This window comes from Canis aureus, chromosome 8, assembly GCF_053574225.1.
Source record: "Canis aureus isolate CA01 chromosome 8, VMU_Caureus_v.1.0, whole genome shotgun sequence".
Taxonomy (NCBI): domain Eukaryota; kingdom Metazoa; phylum Chordata; class Mammalia; order Carnivora; family Canidae; genus Canis; species Canis aureus.
Genome location: NC_135618.1, coordinates 2,044,066 through 2,069,622, shown reverse-complemented (window position 1 = coordinate 2,069,622; position 25,557 = coordinate 2,044,066). Strand labels below are relative to the sequence as shown.

General features: G+C 38.1%; 1 protein-coding gene across 5 annotated transcripts in view; it reads left to right on the top strand.

Annotated features, from left to right (window-relative positions):
- The first annotated feature begins 4,538 nt into the window (after positions 1–4,538).
- Positions 4,539–25,557, top strand: part of LRRC40 (leucine rich repeat containing 40) — a 49,063-nt gene continuing 28,044 nt past the window's right edge. The window contains exons 1-5 of one of the 5 annotated variants that reach the window (XM_077905005.1): positions 4,539–4,720; positions 4,913–4,987; positions 18,560–18,741; positions 19,853–19,926; positions 22,733–22,862. In XM_077905005.1, the coding sequence (XP_077761131.1) occupies positions 4,570–4,720; positions 4,913–4,987; positions 18,560–18,741; positions 19,853–19,926; positions 22,733–22,862 (612 nt within the window). In that variant the 5' untranslated portion in view covers positions 4,539–4,569. Of the gene's footprint in view, positions 4,721–4,912; positions 4,988–11,153; positions 11,262–18,559; positions 18,742–19,852; positions 19,927–22,732; positions 22,863–25,557 lie in introns of those variants that run through there. The other 4 variants (XM_077905003.1, XM_077905006.1, XM_077905007.1 and 1 more) reach the window with 4 other exon arrangements.

The following is a 25,557-nucleotide window of genomic DNA, read 5'->3' as shown; positions in this document are numbered from 1 at the left end:
AGGCCCCTGGGATCATAACCTATTGAAGGCAGACACTTAAGCGACTGAGCCACCCAGGCACCCTGGAAGGAGAGTCTTAATCAGACTCCCCACGGAGTCCCATGCAGGGCTGATCTCACCACCCTGACATCAGGACCTGTGCCAAAACTAAAGTCAGATACTCAACCAACTGTGCCACCCCCAAGCACCTTGTAAAAACCTTTTCAAAAGAGTAAAATGAAAATGTTATCTTCCCAAAGCTGAGGACCGAAATTCTTTTGCATTGAAAGCTGAGAGAAATGTTAAGAACCGCTATTTTACTCAAAGATTAAACTACCTAGAGCAAGCTTCCTGTTAGAGGACTCAAAAGTAAAAAAGAGGGGGTGGTCCTGGCTAAGCTTCCGACTCTTGGTTTCAGCTCAGGTCATGATCTCAGGGTCATGAGTTCCAGCCCAAGTCAGGCTCCCCACTCAGCGGAGAGTCGCTGAGATTCTCTCTCCCTCTCCCTGATCCTCCTGCTTGTTCTCTCTTTCAAATAAATACATCTTAAAAAAAAAAAAAAATGAAAAAGAGAAGCATAGGGAACATACAAAAAATAGATATAAAATGTTCTAAAATAAACTGTACTCTCCATCAGAAAAAATTATCACAACTCACTAACAACAAAATACAACTCAAATCTACATTTTAAACTATGAATAGAAATGCAAAATATGTACTGCCTTCAGTGAAATAGTATAGAATGTTTTCTACTGACTACTTTTATTTTTTTTTATTTTTTATTTTTTTTAAATTTTTAATTTATTTATGATAGTCACAGAGAGAGAAAGAGAGACAGAGACACAGGCAGAGGGAGAAGCAGGCTCCATGCACCGGGGAGCCTGACGTGGGACTCGATCCCGGGTCTCCAGGATCGCGCCCTGGGCCAAAGGCAGGCGCCAAACTGCTGCGCCACCCAGGGATCCCCCTGACTACTTTTAAAAGTTGGTAGTTATAGGCATGAATGGAAAACATGCGAAACTGCGAATTGAAATTTTTAAAGGAAACTAAAAGACACGGGTAATGAACACCTGAAAAGTTGAGTTATTTAAAATATGGAGAGCCCCTGTCCTATATGATTTTGCTCTCAATTTTGATCATTTAAAACAACTTATTGATAGAGGCACAAATACAGAAAACTTTGAATAATAAGTATGTAAGAATGTAAAAAAATCCCACTCAAAAAACATTAAGCATTTTTTTTAAGTTCAACAATTCCAATCAATAATGACAGTGTTAAAAAGTGTTCTTTCAATAAATAACTTTACCATAAAATAGCAGTTCCCACTGAGTAGGCAACATTCTGAAAGATAATACTAATTCAAAATAGGTTACATCTAAATCTGTTAATTTACACAAAAAGAAACTTCCTAGAAATGTTTGGAAAGCAAATTCATTTTGCTCTTAGGTGGTAACATTTTTAAAAATTTTGCACAAATTAACGTCATTTTCCTTTACTACAGTTTCTTGATTTGCCTCAATAAATCCATCTTACTTTTCAGCTTTGAAATAAATCTAACGTGTAGCAATATTTATGAGAGTAATACAGACATGTTTGAAAATGTCTTACTAAACTGTAAAAGGAGAAGTAAGCCACTCTATCTTACTTTGATAAAGTACACTTTCCGTTACCACACAGAATAGCATTTTTTGGTTGATGTAATTCTTAGGCACATTTTTTCTTCCACTTTTTTTCATTTGGCAAAGAAGGTGGACAAGGCATTATTTACTTTAATAAAATGAAAATAATAAATTGTAGCTAAGCAAATTCTGCTACAAAAGGTAGCTATGGAGTAGACTCCAGCCTCTGCACAGGAGACATCCATTTCATGTTACTTCAAAAATCCTTTTTATTTTTTTTTTAAGCAAATATGTTTGCTGAAATGCTCAAGCTGAGAAACTGCTGGGTTTTTTTGTCGGCAGTGAATTCTTCCTAAAGTAATACAATTAACATAAGGTGCTAAGTCCCAGGAAGACAAGTACATATCACTCTATGCTCTGATTATGGAGGCTCAATTCAAGTTGCTTACTCTGTACTTGCTCCGCAGGCATAACACACGGTGTACTATAAATAAACACTCATAAAATTTTACATGTCAGTTTATACCTATTGAAGTTTACCACAAGTATATGGTCACTTGGATTTTCAGAATTACTTTGCCATTAAACAGAATCACGCTTCTCTCATAAAAAAATGCAGCAACGTTTACTGTAAATGTCAATAACAAAATATTGCACTTCAAGCAGAAGCACAACAAATGAAAATATTACACTTTGCCTATTACTTAAAAAAAAAAAATTAAGCTAAGAAAAGAATCTAGGATGGGGGACTGGTGGCTACTATGAATTTTCATACTTGAGTAATTCATCCTCCAAAGGCAGGCTGTTACAAACCACCAAAGAGGAAAAACTTTTCCCTAATTAAAAAAAACAAACAAAACAAAACAAAAAAAAAAGGGCAGCGCGGGGGGTGGGGTGAGGAGGGGCTCAGCGCTTTGGCGCCGCCTTCAGCCCAGGGCATAACCCTGGAGACCAGGAATCGAGTCCCACATCCGGCTCCCTGCATGAGGCCTGCTTCTTCCTCTGCCTGTGTCTCTGCCCCCTCCCCCATCATGAAATGAATAAATAAAAAAATAATAATAGTAAAACCTAATTGAAGTGTCCCTTAAAATGGTTCTAGGATAAAGAGGTTGAAGATGATGGCATAAAGGCCAATGGGCAAATCCTAATGATTAACAAGAAAGATTTGCGAGAGGGATCCAGTTTGCGTTCTTGGCCAGACCACTTACAGAACCTCGTGACCTTCAGCAAGTTTCTGGGTCCCTTTCAACCTCCTTTTCTTCACCTGCAAAGTTGGTCACTGTTCTGAATATGAGAAAGCAAAGGAGATCCCCAGACACTTGGGGCTCAGGAAGGTGGTACCGATCATTACTGTCAAGATGAACTTGTGGCAGGGAGGAGGCTCACTGGAGACCTTGCAAAAACTACGGTCCTCGCCTCACAACCCACTCTCCCTGCGGGTGGTGTTGCTCTGCTACTTTTCTGCTACTCACTTTTAGCGTCAAAGATTCTGAAGAAGAACGGAGAAGAAAAAGCAGGGATTGGGGGTGTTGGGGTGGGGGTGTTAGGGGGTGGTGTTGGGGGTAGGGGTGTTGGGGGTGGTATTGGTGTTGGGGTGGGAGTGTTGGGGTGTTGGTGGGGTGGGGATGATATTGGGGAGGGTGGGAGTGTTGGGGGTGGTGTTGGTGTTGGGGGTGGGAGTGTTGGTGGGGATGTTGGGGGTGTGAGTGTTGGGGTGGGAGTGTGGGGGTGTTGGTGTCGGTAGTGTTGATGGTGGTGGGGTGGTGTTGAGGGCGTGTTGGTGGTGGGAGTGTTGGGGGTTGTTGGTGTTGTTGGGGGTGTTGGTGTTGGGGGAGTGTTGGTGGTGGGGGTGTTGGTGCTGGGTGTTGTTGGGGGTGTTGGTGAGGGTGTTGGTGGTGGTGGGGTGGTTGGTGTTGGAGTTTGTTGGTGGGGGGTGTTGGTGTTGGGGGGTGGTTGGGGTTGGGTGGTGTTGGGGGTGTTGTTGGTGTTGGTGTGGGGTGTTAGTGGTGGGGTGGTGTTGGGGGGTGTTGTTGGTGTTGGCGGTGGGGGTTGGGGGTGTGGGTGGTTAAAAGCCGCCTCTCAGGGGCGCAGGATCGCGGCGCCCCCCGGCTTGGTGGAGGGCTGGGGGCCGCTTCCCCGCGGGACACAATCACTCCGGGCAGCGGCAAGCCGAGCCCCGCACGGCCCTGGGCATCGGGGGCATCGGGGGCATCGGGGGCACCGGAGCCCCCGGGTCACTGGCCCGACGGGCCGGGGCAAGCGCACGCTCCCGACCCGACAGCGCGTCTCCGGGGCCACCGGGGCCGGCAGCAGCGTTTCCCCGCCGGGCGGAGCCGCCGTCCGCGCGCGCTCTACGCCGGGCGCTAGTCCTTGCGCGGCTGGGGCAGGCGTCCTTCCGAGGCTCGCGAGAAGCGCCAAACCCCCGGCCCGGAGCCAGGCCCCGGCCGCGGCACCGACGGAGGCGGCGGGATTCGAACGCGGGTGTCGCGGGCTTCCGGGCCCGCCGGGCTGCTCGGGTCCCGGGAGGCGGAGGCGCAGGCCCAGCCCCCCCCCCCCCCGCAGGCCGGGCCCGCGCGGACCGACGGCCTCGGGGCTCCCCCGCCACACGCTGCGGGCCGCGCCCAGGTCTCCCGGCTGCGCGCAGGCCCACGACCGGGCCTCCGACCACGGAAGCTCGTCCCGCCCCGACGCCCGCGGCCGCCGCGACCGCCCAGACGGCGAACCCGCCCGCCGCCGCCCGCCGCCGCCGCCCGCCCCGAGCCCGTGAGCCGCACTTACTCGAGCCGAGCGATTTCCCAGACGCGGGGCCGGCGCCGGCAACGGGAAGGGCTCCTCTACGCGGCAGCCCGGGCGCCGGCGGTGACGACATCGGGGCCGCGCCGCCGCCAGCGAAGGCCCCCGCGCACGGCCGGCGGCGCCTGCGTGACGCGTCACGGGCGGGGCTGCGCGTGCCGGCCCGAGCCTCGGAACATGTCGCGGCCGCGGGGCGTGGCGGGCCGCGACCCGCGAGCGGGGTTCCGAGCCGAGCGGACGGACGCGGGCGCCTCGGTGCCCCAGGGGCTGTTGAAGGCCGCGAGGAGGAGCGGACAGCTGAACCTGTCGGGCCGGGGTCTCCGCGAAGGTGAGGCGCCGAGGTGGGGCGGCGGGGGGCGGCCGGGCCTTCCCCTCCCCCTCCTCCCCCAGCCCTAGACCCCCCGCGGCCCCGGGGCTCCCGCGCACGCGCACTGCGCGGCTCCCACGGGCCCCGCGGCGAGCGGCGGCTTTTTTTTTTTTTTTTTTTTTCTTTTTAACCACTGTGTCGCGTGTAGAGTAGACGGAGCAGGTGAAAGGGGCCGTGATGGTGATGTAGGCTCCGCTCTGCCTGCAGAAGCCTCTACTGCCTGGAAACGTAAGTGTCTTACAAGCACGGACGCCGACGCGCGTCGGTTCCCCAGACACACGGTTTCCCGCGGGACCCTCCCGTGCGGTTGCGGTTGTTTTGTTTTTGTTTTTGTTTTTTTTTTTTAATCTGTTTGATCCTGTACTGACATTTATCACCACCCGAATGTACGTATTTGTGTATTGTCCTCCCTGCCCTCGCGCTACGATGTTAGTTTCGGGAGGGCAGGGAGCTTTGTTTCATTCATTGTTGTATCACGAACACCTCCCCCCTCCCCCCCCCCCGAAAAAAAAAAAACAATGTGTGTGCGGTTCATAACAGACTCTTATTAAACGTTGGTGGAGGGAGTAAGTGAAGGAATATTGAATATTTTCCAAGTAGTAAGTGATGCGCCGGGTGTGGAGGCCGAGAAAATTAAGGCCATTCCGCCTTTAAGGTCAGCGTTAGCACAAGCAGAGCCGTCTCAGGCCCCTGTGAATGGGAGCTGCACTCTACCTTACTGCAGTTAAGCCCCGTATTACAATGACAACAAAGCTCAGGATGCCCTCGGCAGGGAATCCCAATATCAGAAAGACAACAACAACAACAAAAAAAAAAAAAAAAGAAAGAAAGACAACAGAGCTCAGAGAATCCGGTATTAGATCTTAAGAATTAACTCCCCCACCCTTTCCCCCCATATTGGAATGGGGGAAAAGAAAAATTCCTCCGCCGCTTCTGAAAATCCCCTAGACCAGCGCATAAAACACCCAGCTGTAACCCACTTCGGGGTCCCAGCCCCTGCTCTGCTGTGTCGGGTGTACTTGGACCCAAGCTCGAGCTTGTAAATAAACCCTCGTGTGTTTGCCTCAGTGTCGGCTCCCTGGTGGTTTCTCGGATTCGCAGTCTCGGGCACAACACCGGAATGTACTTTTGAATTGGCCTCGGGTGGTTTTGTCTTTTAAAAGTCCAAGGGAGGGATCCCTGGGTGGAGCAGAGGTTTGGCGCCTGCCTTTGGCCCAGGGCGCGATCCTGGAGACCCGCGATCGAATCCCACGTCGGGCTCCCGGTGCATGGAGCCTGCTTCTCCCTCTGCCTGTGTCTCTGCCTCTCTCTCTCTCTCTGTGTGACTATCATAACTAAATAAAAAATAAAAAATAAAAAAATATAAAAAATAAATAAAAGTCCAAGGGAGCAGATGAAGTGGGTGTGTGTCGTATTTCCGTGAGGGGGGGGGGGTTGGGGAATAGAAGTAGGAGAAGCACATGGCATTTGTAGCTTACATATCAAAAAGAAACCCTTGTTGCCGTAAAGTACAAGGTGTTTACCTAGTTGTGGCCTTCGACATCTGTCTTTCAGCCTTGGACGCCCAGCCAGGGTAAAGCGGGGCTCTATGTAGGGCCTCTTGGGGGGCCATGCTCCTTAGTTACCTGCCTTTGCTCATATAACTTTATTTATTTTTAAAGATTTTATTTATTTATTCATGAGAGACACAGAGAGAGAGACAGAGACACGGGCGGAGGGAGAAGCAGGCTCCATGCAGGGAGCCCATCGTGGGACTCGATTCCAGGTTTCTAAGATCAGGCCCTGGGCGGAAGGCAGGCGCTCCACCTCTGAACCACCCGGGCTGCCCTCCTGTAACTTTATTCATTTAAATATTTATTCATGACAGATACACACACACAGAGAGAGAGGCAAAGACACAGGCAGAGGGAGAAGCAGGCTCCATGCAGGGAGCCCCACATGGGACTCGATCCTGGGTCTCCAGGATCACACCCGGGGCCAGAGGCCGCGCCAAACCGCTGGGCCTTTGGGGCTGCCCCCTCCTGTAACTTTAAAATGCATAATCTCATTGTACCTTATTTTCTCATTTATAATGTGGTAGTGATGACTGGACCCGCTCAAATTTAAATGAGATAATACACACAAAGTACTTGGCACATGAAAACTACACCATAAAAACTGTCATTATTTTTACTGATGTCACTATTGACATTTAATAGGCTTCCTAAATGCTTTCCTGGATTTCTTTAAATCTCACACTCTGCATCAGTGTCATCATCAAGAGTTTTCTTTTTGAAACCCGGATCTTATTATGTCACTCACAGTATTTAAGGACTCCCCATACATAACAAGATTCTCTATAAAGTTCTTGGGACAAACATACAAAAACCTTTTGAAATGTTGCCCCATAAGTATTTATAAGGCCCTCCCATCTTTTCTCAGAATCCTACACTTTAAAAACAGTGGCAGTAATGAAAGATTATCTTCCGCAAACAACTAATCTTTTAAAACATAAAACAGTCTTTTAGATTGTAGAACAACAGTCTCTTTAGAATAGTTTAGGTTTCCAGAAAATTGAACAGATGGTACAGAGCCCCCATGTATAGCCTTACCCCAGTTTATAGCTCTCTCTTTACTAACATCTCGCATTCAGTGGGACATTTGTTACAGTTAATGAACTAATATTGACACATTATTATCAAAGCGCACAGTTTATATTACTGCTTTCTCTCAGTTTTGTACAGTTCTTTGAATTCTTTGAGTTTTGACAGAAGCGTAATGCCCTGTATCTGCTGTCATGGTATCATTTAGAACAGTTTTACTGCCCTAAACATCCTGAGTTACACCTGTTGGTTCAGGCCAGCTACCTCCTCTCTGCTCCTGTAGCTTTGCCTTTCCCCAGAGATCATATAGTTGGAATCCCAGAGTATGTAGCTTTTCCATACTGGCTTTTTTCACTAAGCAATATGCATTTAAGATTCCTCTGTGCCTTTTTTGGCTGGATAACTCATTTCCTCTTATCCTGAAATAGTAGTATATGGTATGGGTGTACCATTTTCCTTTTGTATATGTGCTGCCGAAGCGAGCACTATCCATTTACCTTTTGAAGGACATCTTTGTTGCCTCCACTTATTGGCAGTTATGAATGAAGCTGCTGTTTGTGCTCAGGTTTATGTGTGGACATAAATTTTCACCTACTTGGATGTAAAGCTAGGAGTGCCATTGCTAGATCCCATGGTAAGACTGTGCTTAGCTTTGCAGGAAACTGCCAGACCGTCTTCCGAAATGGATGTACCATTTCACATTCTTAACAGCAGCGAATGAACGTTCCTGTTGATCCACATCCTTGCCACCCTTTGGTATCATCCGGTTTCTGGAGTTGAGCCCTCATGGGAAGGATGTAGTTCTATCTCAGTGTTGTTTTACTTTGCTATTCCCTAATGACGTATAACGTGGAACATCTTTTTATAAGCTTGTTTGCTCTCTGTATATCTTCCTTGGTGTGGTGCCTGTTCAGATCTTTTGTCCATGTTTTAATCGGGTTGTTTGTTTTCTTAGTGTTGAGCACGATTGTCCTCTGTCTTTTTACGCTGCATGTCTGTTCAGTTAGGGTTTAGCGAATAAGTGATACACAGAAGGCGGCCAGTGGCCTTTTGGATTTTTTAAAGTCTGTGTTATATGAAGACGTATAGTTGAAAGGTACATGAGTGTTTTTGTTTCTGACATAAAGTAATTGCAGAAAAATGATTACTGTTACTATTTTTTATTAGTCTATACATTGTTGTATTTTTAAAGTTATACTCATTTTTTAAAAGTCTTTTTGGGTTGCCAGGTGGCTCTCAGTTAAGCCTCCGACTCTTCGGCTCAGTGAGTCATGATCTCAGGGTCATGAGATCCAGCCCCAAGTCGGGCTCCGCACTGGGCATGGAGGCTGCTTAAAGATTCTCTTTCTCCCTCTCTCTCCATCTCCCTCTGCCATCCCACCCTTGCTTGCTCTTCAAATAAATAAATAAAAATTAAAAAGTTCATTTTTATCTTCAAATATTATTACATAAAATTATGAATTATGTTCAAAAGTGATAACCAAACATGGCTTCTTTCTGAGTGCTATTAATATGTACGAGGTATCATGAGATATTTTATAAAAAAGATATGAGATAATAAATATGAAAATGTTGGAATTCTGTGGGGAGTTACAGATACTAATTTAAGTCACATTTGTTATACACCTGCTGTGGTTTTCCAGATATTGTGCGAAAGAAGCAAACTAACACTTCAAAGAATTTATAGTCACATAAGCATTTTAATGTTTGATTCAAACTTATTTATTAAGAATTGCACTTGCTAAATAACATATACTCATGTTGTATTCTTAAGTCTTACCTCCATGTTTATGCAGTAATTTAGAGGTATCTGTAATGTACACTCCTGTCCATTATTCCTACATTGGAAAAATAGAATCTAGCCTTTAATTTTGTTGTATATAACCCAAAGGAGTTAAAATTCTGTTAATTCTTTAGCTTAGATGATGGTCTCCTTGAATTGATTTTTCTTAGTGGAAACTCTAAGAATAGTGAGACATTTTATTACCGTAATAAGGTGTTAACTGGTACCTAGTACGCATTTATTTTTATCTGACATTGAAAGGGGTACTCTTGATGGTTTTAGTATCCTTTCTTTTTGTAAGCCATAGTTCTTTTATGAACGCCCATTTATCATTTTCTTCTTTATACAAGTGTCTGTTATAGAAAAAGTACAAGCTATAGGAAGCAAAAAAGGGAAAATAATCATTCAGGGTTAGTCACTTGATATTTTGTAGGTTTTTCTTCTAAAGTTTTTCATGTGAATAGGATATATAATTTATCTTTTGTTCTTTATTACTTAACAAATTTAGCATTGTGCACAGTCCTGCTAGACTTCTGTTTATACATTTTTTTGGTGTCACTTGAAAAATCTGATTTTTAGTGAATATAATATTTTATGACTACTATAATTTACTTAAACATCTGAATATTGTTGGCAGTTTTAAAGTTATTCTTGAGTCAGTTCTATAACTTACTGACAAAGGTGTGCTGAAATAAAGTCACTGTTAATAACTAACTTCAAAGAAATATTAGAAATATTCTGAAAATTTTTAAATGACAGCTTTTTCCGAGCAAGTACACAAAAATGTATATCATTGTTTGGTTTAGTATGGATCTTGCAGCTTTCTCATTGGACCAAGTAGAAGAAAGATGGAATTTAAAAGGAGGTATTGATTGTTGCCTTGTGGTTACATGACATTGGTAGAATAGTAGCGTAGAAACTGTTTTTTGGGTGATACATCAAAAACTGAATGAAAATAAAAGGTATCAGAGTTTGGAACAGAAGAATGCTGTATATTTTAAAGGAAACCACATTTTGAACTGACAGGAAAAATGGTAAGTGGATAATTTACTAAACAAACCAATTAAATTTGCTTGGAAACCATATTATTTAAAAGGGCAATATGAGTATAAGGCTATCTTTCTTACTTTGAAGAGAGCAGTTTTGTTAGTTTCTATTTGTAGAAGTAAATCAATAGGTCTAGGGTGTCTAGGCCTCAAGATGTTATGCCATCTGTTTTAAGGTACTGAGAATTTGCCTTATTCAATTATGACATAGTAAAAACCGTAACATAAATCGTGTATTTCCCAAGTTTTAAATAACCATCCTTAATCTATATTAAGTGTCTTCTGCTTTACTATTTAGCTTAATTCTGTATTTTGACTACTGTTTGTCTTAATGGAATAACAGCTAATAAGAATTAACCAAAGTATCAGATTTTAGTAACAAGTTATACCAGAAAGAAACTATTGAGCGGATCATCTAAAAAACATTCTTAGAAATGAAAACAATAGGAAAGTGTTTTAATCTGTATATCATCGCAGAATCTTGAGGTAAAAATTTAATTTTTAGTATACTGAAAGCCAGGGAAGTCTACTTGTTTGGATTATAAAACAAGGAACAAGATGGTTAATTGAAAGTGCTATTCCTATTTCTTGATCTGTTGAAATAGTTCTGAACCTCAGTATTGCAATTTCTTGAGTAGTATACCTCAAGTTATTATCAATGCCAACATTTGCTTAATACATTAGTGCAAAGTTAAACTTATCTCTATATTAATATGTTCATTTACTTGCATTTTAGTATGGTTTCTTGAGTAGGAGAAGGAAGGGGACGTTGGTTAAGTGAATGCCATCTATCGTAGATACTGTCACAGGAGAAGTACAGATTGGGAAGAATGGAATTACAGTTTCAGTGAGGCTTATCTTCACTATAAAACTGAATGTACCCTGACATTAAAGTATAAATTCAAGCTTGTTTTTCTCTTAAAGTGATTGGTAAATATGTTTCCTTTTTTATATGTTAAACATTGTTTCATTTTTTCTTACAGCATCCTGCTGGACTTCCAGGAGTTCTCTTCATGCATTCTAATATAACAATGACTCAAGGGTTCTAAAACACAGACTATCCCTGTGCACCAACTTCAAGCTGAAACTGAGTTAATGCCTTCTATGTAACTGTTTAATTTTGCTCTAGAGTATATATATATATGTGTGTGTGTGTGTATGAGTGTATTTGTTTCTTAGTAAACTTTACATGTAGTCTGAAAGTGACACTGAGGTATTACGGATTGTCAGTATGGGATTCTTTAAAGGGGCCATTGGTTGCCATGAATAAACTTGTGGAGAAATTTGTAATATTTGTCAGTGAGCTTTCTCTGATCTTTTACATAGTACTAGACTTACTGGTTTATTCTTTTAAAATCCTCATAATTGGGTAGATCGTTTAGTGAATGGCATTTGTAGGATAAGCTGTTATTAAAATATTATTCTGCACCTAGCAAAAGCCTTTTTGTATTATTATTGCTGCATCCTAGCATTTAAGTTACTGTGGGACCCTCTCATTTAATCAGCAAGGAAGTTGGTAACCAGAGATGTTAGATTACTGGTCAGTTTGATTTGTTGCACAGTTTAAACCAAGCCTTAGTTCTTTGACTCTTTCGTCAGTCGTACGTCCATGATGTCATACTGTGTATTATAGTTTAATATATTTACAGCCTTTTAGAAGAAGGAGTCTACGTATACTAGGGATATAGATCTTAATAGAAATGATCATGGTTTTCTACTTTAAGGAAATATCATGTACTAGGGTGATCATTATATTAATGAAACTGTTCAAAACCATCAAAAAAGATTTTTAAATCTCATGATTTGTTGCTCCTGTAGTTTACCGTGTACACATTCTTTCATCCTTCATGTAAACACCATTTTAAACATACTTATTTTTTCTCTGTTTCTTCCCTTACCCACTTCCAAGTATCTTCTCCAAATTAGACAGTTCTCTGCAATCAAGCCATCTGTAGTCCCCATTTCTATAATTGGCTATTGTCAGTAGAATAAAGAGTAATAATGCCAAAAAATCATGCAAAGAAATCTTTTCTCAGTCTTTGTTAACAGCCATTCTGTTCGTTGTAGAAGCCCCTAGTCACATATGGATATTTAAATGTTAATTAACCAAAATTAAATAAAATTAAGAATCATGTTCTTCAGTTACCTTAGCCACATTTTAAGTGTTCAGTAGCTATATGCCCCTAGTGGCTACTGTATTGAATAGTGCAGCATATAGGATATTTCCATTATTGTAGAAAATTGTATCTGGTAGTATATGAAACAAGTATCATCTTGGGAGAAATATATGTGTGTATGTAGCTGTATGTATGTATGTATGTATGTGAACTTATGCATATATATACTTCACTTTGTTTATTCATTCACTTGATATGTACATATGAGTATATGTATACATACAATTACCTTGATATATTATATTACATCATCTTTATTTTACTTTGAGTACCGTATTGGGGTATAATTTACAATGTGTGCATCCATTTTAAGTGTACTATTACTCAGCAAGTATATGTGTGTGTGCGTGTATATATATATTTATACACGCACACACACATATATATACATACGTTCAATTTTGTAAATTGCTACCACAATAACAAATATAGAATATTCCCAACACTCAAAAAGTTCCTTTAAGGCCCTTTTTTTGTCAACCTCACTGCTAGTTCCTCACAACCAGTAATCTGCTTTTTGTTAGTATAGATTAGCTGCTTCTAGAGTTTCATTTAAGCAGAATTACATTTGCAATTTTTTTGTTTTAGGCATCTCTTGCTTAGTATGTTTTCTGAGGTTCATGTTATTTATATCAGTAGTTTTCTTAAATTTTTCAGTAATAATAGTCCATTGTATGTATATACCTCAATTTGTTTATCCATTCACCTGTTGATCACCAGTTGCTTGTTTTGGGCTATTATGAATAAAACTGCCATGAACTTTCAAATACAGTCTTTGTGTAAACAGGTTATCATTCCTGTTGAGTTACATACCTCAGAGTAGAACTGCTCAGCATGTAGTGATAAATGTGTATTTAACTTTGTAAGAATTTACCAAGCTTTTTGCTCCTACTAAACAGAGAGTCAGTTGTTCCAGGTCATTACCAACACTTTGTATTGTCAGTCTTTTAACATTAGCCATGCTTGTGGTTGTGTTGTAATACCTCCTTATGGTTTTATTTATTATTTCCTTAGGTCTCATAATGTTTAGCATCTTTTCCAACCGTTCATTGGCCATTTGTAGATCTTTTGCCAAGTGTTCAGATTTTTATTCTATTTTTAAATTGGGCTATTTGTTTTTAAATTGTAAGACCTTTTATATTTTGGGGATACAAGTACTTCTCAGATATCTATCCCTATTGATATGCAATATATTTTTCCAGTCTGAGGATTAACGATTTCTTTAGAAAAATATAATTTTTTTAATTTCGAGGAAGTCCAATTTACTTTTTTTTTTTCCCTTTTGGGAGTTGTACTTTTTCTGTAGTAAGAAATTTTATCCATCCAGAGGGTGTGAAGATTTTCTCCTCTGCTTTTAGAATTTTTATAGCATTATCTCTCATATTTAAGTCTATGATCCATTTTGAGTTAACTTTGTCATAAGGTAAAAGTTGAGGTTCACTTTTTATTTATATGAATTTACAGTTCCAGGGCCATTTGTTGGAAAGACTATTTCTTTCTTATTAAATTGATACTTTTGTTGAAAGTGAATTGACAATATATAATTGCATGCAATTTTCCTGAACTCATCTCTTCTATTGGTTTATATATCCTTATACTAATACCACACTGTCTTGGCAAGCTCTATGGTAAGAATTTAAATCAAGTACCGTTAAGTTCTACAACTTTTTTCAACAGTTTCAAAAGTTACTTAACCTGTTTTAGTTCTTTTCCATTTTGATAATATGTTTTAGAATCAGCTTGTTAATTTCCACAGAAATGCCTTCTGAGATTTTGATTAAGATTGTGCTGCCGGGGGATCCCTGGGTGGCTCAGCAGTTTTGGCCTGCCTTTGGCCAAGGGCACGATCCTGGAGTCCTGGGATCGAGTCCCACGTCGGGCTCCCGGCATGGAGCCTGCTTCTCCCTCTGCCTGTGTCTCTGCCTCTCTCTCTCTATGTCTATAATCAATCAATCAATCTTTAAATAAAAAAAAGATTGTGCTGCTGAATCTGTAAGTCATCTTGGGGAGAAGTGACATCTTAATAATTAGTTTGTAATGTGATATATTTATCTGCTTATCTAGACCTTCTCTAAATTTTCATAGCAATATTTTATATTTTCATACCACAGGTTTTACATATATTTGTTGAGCTTAACTTTGAGTATTTCATGGTTTTAGATGCTGTGTGTTATAAATCTTTAAGCATTTAAAAAACATTTTCATGTATTGATTGCTAATGCTTAGAAACACAGTTGATTTTTGTATGTCTGGAATTCTGTGGACTCTCTAAATCCATTCCATCTTTTTTTTTTTTTTTAATAGATTCCTTAGGATTTTCTACATAGGTGATCATGTTGTCTCCTAATAGAGACAGTTTTACTGTTTCCTTTTCAATCTGAATGCCATTTATTTGTTTTTCTTATTGCGTTGGTTGGGACCTAGAGTGAAATTCTGAAGTAGTGATAATGGGCGTTCTTGTCTTTGGGGTGCCTGGATGGCTCACTTGGTTAAGTGTGTGCCTGGCTCAGGTCATGATCCCAGGGTCCTGAGATTGAACCCTGAGTCAGGCTCCCTGCTCAGCAAGGAGTCTGCTTCTCTTCCCTCTGCCCCTCCCCCCTGCTCATGCTCTTTCTCATTTTTATTCTCACTTGCTCTCTCAAAAAAATAAAACCTTTAAAAAAAAGCACTGAAAGTCTTTACCATTATAAATGATGTTAGCTATATGCTTTTCGTTTTTTTTTATTAAGATTTTATTTATTCATTCATATGAGAGACAGTGATAGAAGCAGAGACATAGGCAGAGGGAGAAGCAGGCTCCCCAAGGGGAGCCCTATGTGGGACTCTATCCTGGGACTCTGGGATCATGACCTGAGCCAAAGGCAGATGCTCAGCCACTGAGCCACCCGGGTGCCCCATTCTATGCTTGTCATAGAAACCCTCTATTAGGTAGAAGGAATTACTTTTGATACTTAAGTATTTTGAGTGCTTTTATCTTGTTGAATTTTGTCAGATTTTTTTTTTTTCATTTCTTGAGAATCATTGGTGTCTTTTTCTGTTAATATGATAGATTGCATTGATTGATCTTCAAATGTTAAAAGAGTCTTGCATTCTTGATACAACTCCCACTTGGTTGTGATGTATTTTTTAGATGTAGGTAATACATTTGTTACGGAATTTGGGGCCTATAATCACTGGGGAGTTTGGATTATAATTTTTTTCTTTTTTTTTTTAATGTCTTTGTTTTTGGTATCAGGCTAATGCTGGCTGTATAAAATGATTTAGGGTTTGTTCTTTCCTCCATTTTCTAAAAGACTCTATGTAGAATTAATATCATTTCTATTCTAAATGTCTGCTAGAATTCACCAGTAGAAGCCATCTGGGCCTGGGGTTTTCTTTGTTTTAAATACTTAAGTGGGAATATTTAAAATAGCAAATTCAATTTCTTTAACAGATGCAAGGCTACTCAGGTTTTCTACTGCTGTTGTGTTTTTCCCGCCTTTCAAGGAATTTGTTCATTTTATTTAAGCTGTTGAATTTATAGATGTAAAGTTGTTTCTAGTATTCCCTTATCCTTTTAAACATCTGTAGGATCTAAGGTAATATTTCCATTTACAAAGAACCAGTTATTGATTTCATTGTTCTTTATTCTGTTTCATTGACTTCCCCTCTTTATCTCTTTGCTACTGTTTACTTTAGGCTTAATTTGTTCTTTATCTGGTTTATGATTGTAGCTTAGATCGTTGTAAATGAGATTATTTATGAAGCAATACTGGCTATGAGTTGATAATTATTAAAGGTAGGTGGTGGATACCTGGAATGATAATTCATTATACTATTATTTAAATTTATGTATATATTTGACATTTTATATAATACTTTAAATATTTACATAAAGCAAATGAGGGGCTCTTGGGTGGCTCAGTTCGTTAAGTGACCAACTCTTGATCTCAGCTCAGGTCTTGATCTTAGGGTTGTAAGTTCAAGCCCTGTGTTGGCCTCCACACTGAGGGTAGAGCCTACTTAGTAAATAACACATTAATAAACCTTAATGCATAGTAACTTTTCAAATTTATATGCCTATTGACATCCATTTTTACCTGATAGTATCTGTTTCATTAATTGGTAAGCTACTTTTAGGCTGGCTCTATAGAATTCCTCAATAATTAGGACTTTTTAAGAATTTTAGTGGTTCTTCGTGTTTATGGGTGGGGGAAGAAAAGTGACATGAATCTTGATGGTATAAGCTTTTGAAGACATTGGGATACCTCATGAATAATTAAAGGGGAAAGAATGAGCAGTGTGTCAGTGTTTATGGAAAAGCAAATTGATAAATGTTCAGTAACAATATAGTATCAACAATTATCCATCCTTGATCAACTATCCTTGTTAGTTCCCACAAGGACAAATTTTGCTAACAAAAAAATCTAAAGTAATTTTAAAACTAACATTTATTTAATGTAGTTAATGGGTAACATTTTCATTATGTTGTGTATAAATTTCTTGTGCTCCCCGCCTCCCACCAAAATTTGTTATTACATTATTTTTTAATTATTATTATTTGAATGTACCTCTGTATAGGTGTTAGAGAAAAATAGATGCATAAATAAATGCTCTACATATCTTTTTAGGAGTAGAATTGTGCATATCACATAGCTTCTCTGTACTTTTTAGTGTGTGTTTTGTATTGTTTTGTCTTGCCTTTTTTGTTCTGTAACTTTTTGTTGGTGACTTAACCTGTATGGCATATAGTAACTTAATTTTTTTTTTCTCAAGTGACACTGCTATTTAGTCAAATATATAGAGCATCCCCATTTCTGCTTACTTGTGGTGTCAATCAATTCACATGCTAATCTGAGTTGATCTGTGTTTCTTATTCCCACTCAACCCTCCATACCTATATACCAAAATAACAATAGTAATGGTAGCTATACTAAATGATATGTTTTATACGTTTTATCACAGAAGCTTATAGTTTCTGAGTCTACTTACATTGTGTAATATTCATATTAGCTAGAGATCCAGTGGTAGAAGTGTAAAGAGACTATCTAAGCAGAGAGAGGTAGGAGAGGAATATTTTAATCCATTCTAATATGAATACAGGTACCCCATTTTTTGAAGAAGTATAAATCTCATGACTATCAGAAGCTTTGCTTGGCTTCTGTAGAACCATTGTATCAGATTAATAATCCTGAATTGGACTTCAGTGTTCTGAACTTGAAACTTTGACCACACCTTTTCATTTAGTCTCATTCTGAAATCTTAACCTAACACTGCAAGGTATAACCAGTTGTTGCCTTGATTAATACCTGCTTACAATTCTCAATTGTACTAATATGTAGTTGTACTTTTATGAAGGAATGAAGGACTCTAAAATAGTTTTGCTGCAATGCTATAGCAAGTTTTAACACCTCCTGGAGTTTCAGATTTTATAGTGGTGAACCTGGACTCTCCCTGTTCAACTTGTATGGTCTTACTTGCTATGTTTAAGAAGTTACTGCGTTTGCTGCAGTAGAATTCACACAATACTGTGTGATAAGGAAGAAACAAAATTTTATGTCCGGTAAAATAGCAGCTGCCAGAATTAGTTATGCCTTCCAAATGTCCACTCCGAGTCAAGACATACAGCTTTGCCGGTGTTTGAATCCCATTTCTGCTACTTACTAACTGTATGGCCCTGGGTAAATTATACATCCTGTGCCCCATTTTTCTTAAAATGAGAATAGTAATAGCTCCTAATTCACAGAATCGTTACAAGTTTTAAATGAATATGTTAGAAAATTGCCTAGTATTTATAAATGTTAGCTGTTCTTAGCTATTATTATTACCAGTGCTTCCTCAGTATGTGCTTCTGTTATAAACATGTGACATCACCTCATAAATGTTGATTTCCATTTTTATTCTGTTGGTGTAATGGGAGAGTCCCTCCTTTATCCGTCTTCTAGATCTACCACAACGTGCTGTGCAAAGTATACATGTAGGCCCTATAGTTGAATGAAGCTACAACTGAGATTTACTATATAAAATACATACCACGTTCTGTTTTTGAATAAAATCAACTTTAGTTGTAACTCATTGCTATTAGAATTTTTTAAGTGTTTTTTTTTTTTTTTTTTTTTAACGTTTCAGAAATTGCTTTTCGATAGATAAGCCGGATAGTTGTTACAAAGGTATGTCACTTAGTATCTCACTTCCTGTTTTCTTTCTTTTTGGTGTGCTGGTGATGGAAATAGTGCCTCAGTGTGTCTGGAGAATAAATGTGGATGTTCCCGAGGAAGCTAACCAGAATCTTTCGTTCAGTGCTGCCGAGCGGTGGTGGGAGCAGACAGATTTGACCAAACTCATCCTATCCAGCAATCAGCTTCAGTCGCTTACAGATGACCTGCGACTCCTGCCTGCGCTTACTGTTCTTGATGTACGTTGACCGATGATGGGTCATTAGTTGAAGAGACTCCAGAGGTCAAGTTAAGCATCGATATGCAGAAAACAAATGTTTAATTGATAGAATACAAAGAGGAATAAGTTATTGGTGGCCATAGCATGAGGGTTCCGAGTGCACATCCTAACATCAGGCTTCTATTCTCATTGGCTGTGTGACCTTGGGAAGGTTACCTCCTTGTGCCTCAGTCTCCACATCTATAAACCACGACTAAGATTACCTATTTTTAAAAATTGTTTTTAGATTTAAATACATTATTGCATGAATCTGTATTTAACAAGTGGTTGCTGTTGCTCATCTTATTTTGTATTGCAGTTATTTTTCTCATTATTCTAGACATGAAAGCAATACTTGAAATTACATTTTTTTTAACTTGTCTTCAACACTGACTTGAATTATTGAACTTAAACTTTTGTGTATTTATTCAAGGACTATTTTTTAGTCTCATTTAGTCTCATTTTTTTAGTCTCATTAGTGTGTTTATTTAGACTATTTAGTCTTGTCATATTGTCAAGGAAAGCATGAGTAGTTTGTTGCACAATCTATGGAGTTCTGATGTACTTAGGAACATCAGAAATCTTGTAGTTCATGTCTGAAAATGTTGACTCTGGTCAAATTTCCAGAGAAGTTTTTATTTTCTTCATTTGTAAAATGAATGGATTGGCTTAGATGGTCCCTAAGGTTCCTTGTACCTTGAAAATAATATGAGAACATGAGAGGTCCCCCTCCTCTTTCTCTCCCTTTTTTTGATATGTTGACATAAATCGTACTATCAAGTGCTATTAGTTTTTAACCCTCTTAAAGGTACAGCTATGTTTTTAAAATATTAGTTTTTAACCCTCAGTGAGGTACAGCTATTTTTTTAAATAGTAATATTTAAAATTGATGACATATCACTTCATGATTTTGAACAGAAGTTTGGTCACTTCAAATTACTTTTCTTCTTTTATACGTAGAACAAATTAACAGTACTCCAACTTTGCTGTTGAATTAGAATAACAGAATTATTATTGAAGAATTTTGTACAATGGCAAACTCATATGGTTAATTATGACTAAGATATTGACTGTTTTTAAATAACTTTTAGATACATGATAATCAGCTGACATCCCTTCCTTCAGCTATAAGAGAGTTAGAAAATCTTCAGAAACTTAATGTCAGGTAAAATTTAAGCTTATTTAATTTCAGTGTTGCTAATATAAGGGTGTAAATCTGATATTCTTAAATTTTTTTCTAACATCAGAAAATATTTTTGTATTATCAGAAAGTGGTAAAAGAAGAATGTTAAATTTCCTCAGATTATTTTTTTTCCTCAGATTATTTTTATTTTTGTTTTAGAATTACATGTTTTTCTGATTTTAAAAATATAAGGCCTTTTTTTTTTTTGAAGTACTTTCTGTTTTATTTATTTACTTTTTAAAAAAAAATATTTATTTATTGAGAGAGCGCGTATGCACGCCTGGAGGACAAGGACAGAGGGATAGGGACTAGCAGACTTCCTGCTGAGCTGGGAGCCTGAGGACCTAGGGCTTGATCCCAGGATCCAGGGATAATGATTTGAGCGGAAGGCAGACACTTAAGAGGCTGAACCACCCAGGCGATCCCCTTTTTGTTTTATTTTTATGTAACAATTTTTACTGGGTATTTTAGTAACTGTATTGTTGATATCTCAGGTTTTAAGTTACTGTGATATTCTAAAAAATAGAATATTTTTTCCAAAATCTAGCAAATAGGAATTTTGAATAGGAAAAGGAATATTTTGAATATTAGGAAATAGGAAAATTTTGAAATGATTCTTTCATTAATGGTAAAAATGTCATGGTTTAAATATTAGTAGTATTTATTTATTTATTTAGATTTTATTTATTCATGAGAGACAGAGAGGCAGAGACACAGGCAGAGGGAGAAGCAGCTCCCTGGGGGGTTATCTGATGTGAGACCCCCATCTCGGACCTCCAGGATCACGCCCTGAGCCAAAGGCAGACGCTCAACCGCTGAGCCACCCTGGCGTCCCGAATATTAGTAGCTTTTAAACTTTTCTGAGAACTCCTGGGGTTCTGTAGATGTGCTTCTAGTACTCATTGGTAGGTGTATGGGAAGCCGGGCAGCTGAAGCTCTGGCTAACTTTGTTTGCTTTTCTTTTTTTTTTTTTTTTTTTTTATTTAAAGTCCTTTTTTTTTTTTTAATTTTTATTTATTTATGATAGTCAGAGAGAGAGAGAGAGAGAGAGGCAGAGACATAGGCAGAGGGAGAAGCAGGCTCCATGCACCGGGAGCCCAACGTGGGATTCGATCCCGGGTCTCCAGGATCGCGCCCTGGGCCAAAGGCAGGCGCTAAACTGCTGCGCCACCCAGGGATCCCCTTTGTTTGCTTTTCAATACACACCTAGACTTTCAAGAAATAATAACTATCTTACATGTTATGTATACACAGATTAGAGGAAAAGGGATTTGGGAAGATTTCATTTAGGAGATTAAAAGGTTTATTAAGTGTTCAAAACATAGTTTGAAAAACTGGTTTATAAAATTGGTATGGTTACAGATCTATCTAACAGCATAGTCAAGTCTTAGTGCTCTGCAGGTAAGCTAATTGCTTTGAGGGAAAATGGTTCCTTAAGTTACAGTCCTTATCTGTTGAAAAAATTACATAAATCAGCAAAGATATCTACATAAATGGTGCTAATTATTTAGAGCTACATCAGACCCTCTTCCCCATACAAGTCCAAGGCATGGATATGACCTGCAAAGTCAAGAATGGGGAGGGTTGAGAGAAGAGGTGAAGGAGTATGGATTGGGTATGGCAATGGCTTTAGCTTTGGCTTCCAGCACTTTAGAAGATAAGTGTTAGGATGGAGGAAGTAGATGGAGAATGGAGTAGAAGAAATGTGTAGCTAGAAATGTATTACGTCTCTGCCCAACTATGTCCCTGTGACATTTACAAAGATTTCAGTTAAGTGTCCAATAGTAATAGCAAATTTTTGACAACTGTTTAGTGGTTTTAATTTATTTTAGAAGGTATCTTGTGGTATTTTTGTTTTAACTACTTTGATTTGTGTATAATTTAAGGTTATTTTTACCCCATTGTATTTCTTATGTCACCCTGTTATTTGTTAAATAATTGTAAATGGAATAAAAATAGAATGGAATTCCTAAGTGAATAGTTGAGATAAATCTGGGAATAAGTTAAATCAGGTCATCTCTTAATTACCAGGGAATGTATCATCTTTAGTGACTTGGGACATCTAAAACAATAAACTGAGTAACTCTACAGAAGGACCAAGCTGAAAATTTAAGACTAAGAACAAAGAAGAGTGAAGTTGCATATTACATTTAGCTGAACATGCCAGGCCCTTAAACAGAAATAGCTATTTTTGTCTTGAGTGCCAGCTTGAAAACATAATCCCCATAGAAGCTGTAGTGTATATGTGCCCATATCTCTGTTAAAATTCTAAAATTCAGATATGGGGCACCTAGGTAGCTCAGTCAGTTAAGCATCTGGCTCAGGTGATGATCTCCGGGTCCTGGGAGAGAGCCTTGTGTCAGGCTCCCTACTCAGTGGGGAATCTGCTTCTCCCTCTCCTGCTGTCCCCCACCCACTTTGCTCACACATACTTTGTTTCTCTCTAATAAATAAAATCTTCAAAATAAAATTCAGATACAGTATGAAAAATTAAAAGAGTCCAGTGTATCCTTCCACATACAAAATCAAGAGTAGGCTCTAAGGAAGCAATCAAAAGTTCACAAATTATTTGGTTTTAAACCTTTATTTCTTTGTTTTCTTTGAAACTCAATTTGATTACTCTAGATGACTATAATTTTAATGAGTTATACAGTTTTTGGATGTGAACTTTGATAAGTTTTTAAAATTAGTTATCCTATTTCATTTTTTAAAATGAGCCCATGTAGTTAGCAAAAATACCTAACCTGTTGTTACCAAATTACTCAGCATTTATTTTATCAATCAATAGCCATAACAAACTGCAAATACTTCCCGAAGAAATTACAAATCTAAGAAACCTGAAAGGCTTGTATCTCCAGCATAATGAACTAACTCGTATACCAGAGGGATTTGAACAACTTTTCAATTTAGAAGATTTGGTAAGTTGTGATTTTTGAATGTTTATATAATTTGGGGCTGATGGGATTTTTCATCAGGCCAAGAAATTGTATATATGATTGAAATAATGAAAAACATGGACAGCTGATTATATGACTAGATTATCAGAAACCATGTTTCCATTAGATTGCTCAATCAGTAATTGTAAATTTATTTTTCCTATTTTTTCTTACAAATTCACCTTAGGTTTTAATAAAAGAAGAGGGTATGGAAGAGGGTAATAAGGATGACTGTTACCAGAGGATTTTATGACTTTGCAAAATAGAGAATAGGTGTCTTTAGCATAAATGAATTCCCATTTCTGTACCCATTCCTTCTTTATTGTCCCCATAACTCTCCTGTCCTTTGAGTGTCCAGTTTCCTTTAAGTCCTGCCTTTTCTTCCCTATTTTTCAGAATGTCACCTGACCTCACAAGATTTTCATTCTATGTCATATCCTAAATAGAGATAACCGCAAAGCAATACAGATATTATTTTAAGAATAATGAAAACAATAGGCACGTTGCTTTGTTCTTTACAAACAGCAAGGTACATAGTTTTATCTTCTAGAACAGATATGGAACTATGGTTTATTAAAAAAACAAACAACACACAGTACCTTCTCTGAAGCCATGTTACTAATCAGGAATTCAGGATTTTAACGTAAGTCAGTTTGACTGCAAAGTGTATCCCTTTTTTTCTCCCACATACCCCTGAAAGAGTAAGATTCCATTGTAAAATATTCGATCTGAAAGACTTTAGCCAGATTAGATTAGTTGTTCCAATATGTAATCTCTACTACACATAGTTACTTCCTCTTATATTCTTGTTCTTTTCCCTATTACATATTTTCAAAAACTTACTTATGTCACTTTAAAGTTTATTTCTCATTAAAGGGAAAATTAATTCTTTTACCTCTTTTTTTTTCCTGTAAATACATCTTCCTTGGATTCCCCTCATCTGCTCTAGTGCTTGAAATCAACATATATAACTCTCCTCAACCGTTCCTTCAATATCTCTCTTTGTCGTATTTCAATCTGATCAGATTGGACATAAGGTTTGGAAAGTGAAAGGCATAGGTAGATAAAATGAATAGCTAAAGAAGGAGCCATCAGATTTTCTTATAAAATTTAATGGTAAAAGATAGTAATTGATATATAAAAAAAGAAGAGTGTTTCTATTAGCAAGGAAACCTAATAAACTATAGCAATTCCCAGTTGTTTCCTTTTTATGGGTTCCCAGATAGTCATTTGCATAATGAAAGGATATTTCAGTTGAGAATTGTGTTCTTAAGGACACAGTATTAAATCATAAATGTGAACAGTATATCACATTAGAAATATAAGCATATTTAATAATTTAAGCAAGTACTATTTCTTAAAGTTATATAAAAACTTTAGCAATGGTACTAAGTAAATATTTATTGAAGAAGTGACAGCATACTGATTAATTTATATGTAAATGTACATGTTTTATATCTAACTTATTAACTGCAATAATTAAATGTTTAACTTCATTAGTAATTTTGCTGATTAGGGTTCTTTTACCTTAAGAATTTTTGTGAATTAATATCTTTTCTGTGTCAAAAACTTAACTTTTTTATTTTGAAATAATTTTAGATTTATAAAAATGTAGAGAGTACAGAGAGTTTCCATAATTTGACATTTTACATACCCATGGGACATATGAAAAACTAAGTTATTAACATTGGTACAGTATTACTAACTGCACTATAGATTTTAAGATTTTCCTAGTTTTTCCACTAATATCTATTTTTTTTTTTTTTGTTCCAGGATCCAATCCAGAACACTATATTGCATTTAGTGTCAGTAACATTTGATATTACAAAATATTTATTTAGTTGTAGTCTGTTGATTATTAGTGTTTAGTGTCGGAGTTATAGATTGTTGTTTCTTGTTGTAGACTGATGTCATTTATAATAACAACTGTTTATAAAAAATAGCTGATCTAGCGTTTTTACCTTTTTCTGTCTTAATTGATTTAGAGTTACAGAATGCAACTGTTTAATGTTAGACTAGATGAAAGTCTTCAGAGAACAAGTTCCCTTAAGTCATTTTTTTCTTATTCACTATTGCAACTGGCCCTACCTAACAGTTGGCTGATTGCTAATGGAGTACTTACACCTTATTCAGGTGTCATAAGAATTATCTGATTGTCTTTTAAATGAAATTTCAAAAAAAAGTTCTCTCAAAACTGTTTATGTTTTAAAGAAAAAATGGAAGCAATAACTTAAACAGGTATAGACATTCGATAAGCAAACTTGAATGAAGAAAAGTAGTAGAGAGTAAACTCCTGGACTTAGTCAAAGCAGACTTCTGAGGTCAGCAGAAGAACCAAGAGGGAATATTTTTTTTCCTTAAAAATTAAAATGTCCATTTTCTCAGCTGTATTTTTTTTCAAGAGTTTTCCTTCCTTGCAAAGATATTTTTCATTTCTTTTTACAGTTTACCCATAGTTTGCCTAATTTTTCATAGATATTAAAAAAATATTGGATGAACAAATAGATTTTTAATTAAAAACAATGCATTATATAGCATGACTTAATAATAGAAAAATTTTTTTTTTACAAAGAAACCTTTATGTAAAATATTTCTGAAGTCAATTCGTTCTGATTCCTTTCTGCTACATTATTGGGCATATGGTGGTCTCATAGAACACTGAGGTAATGAATGACAG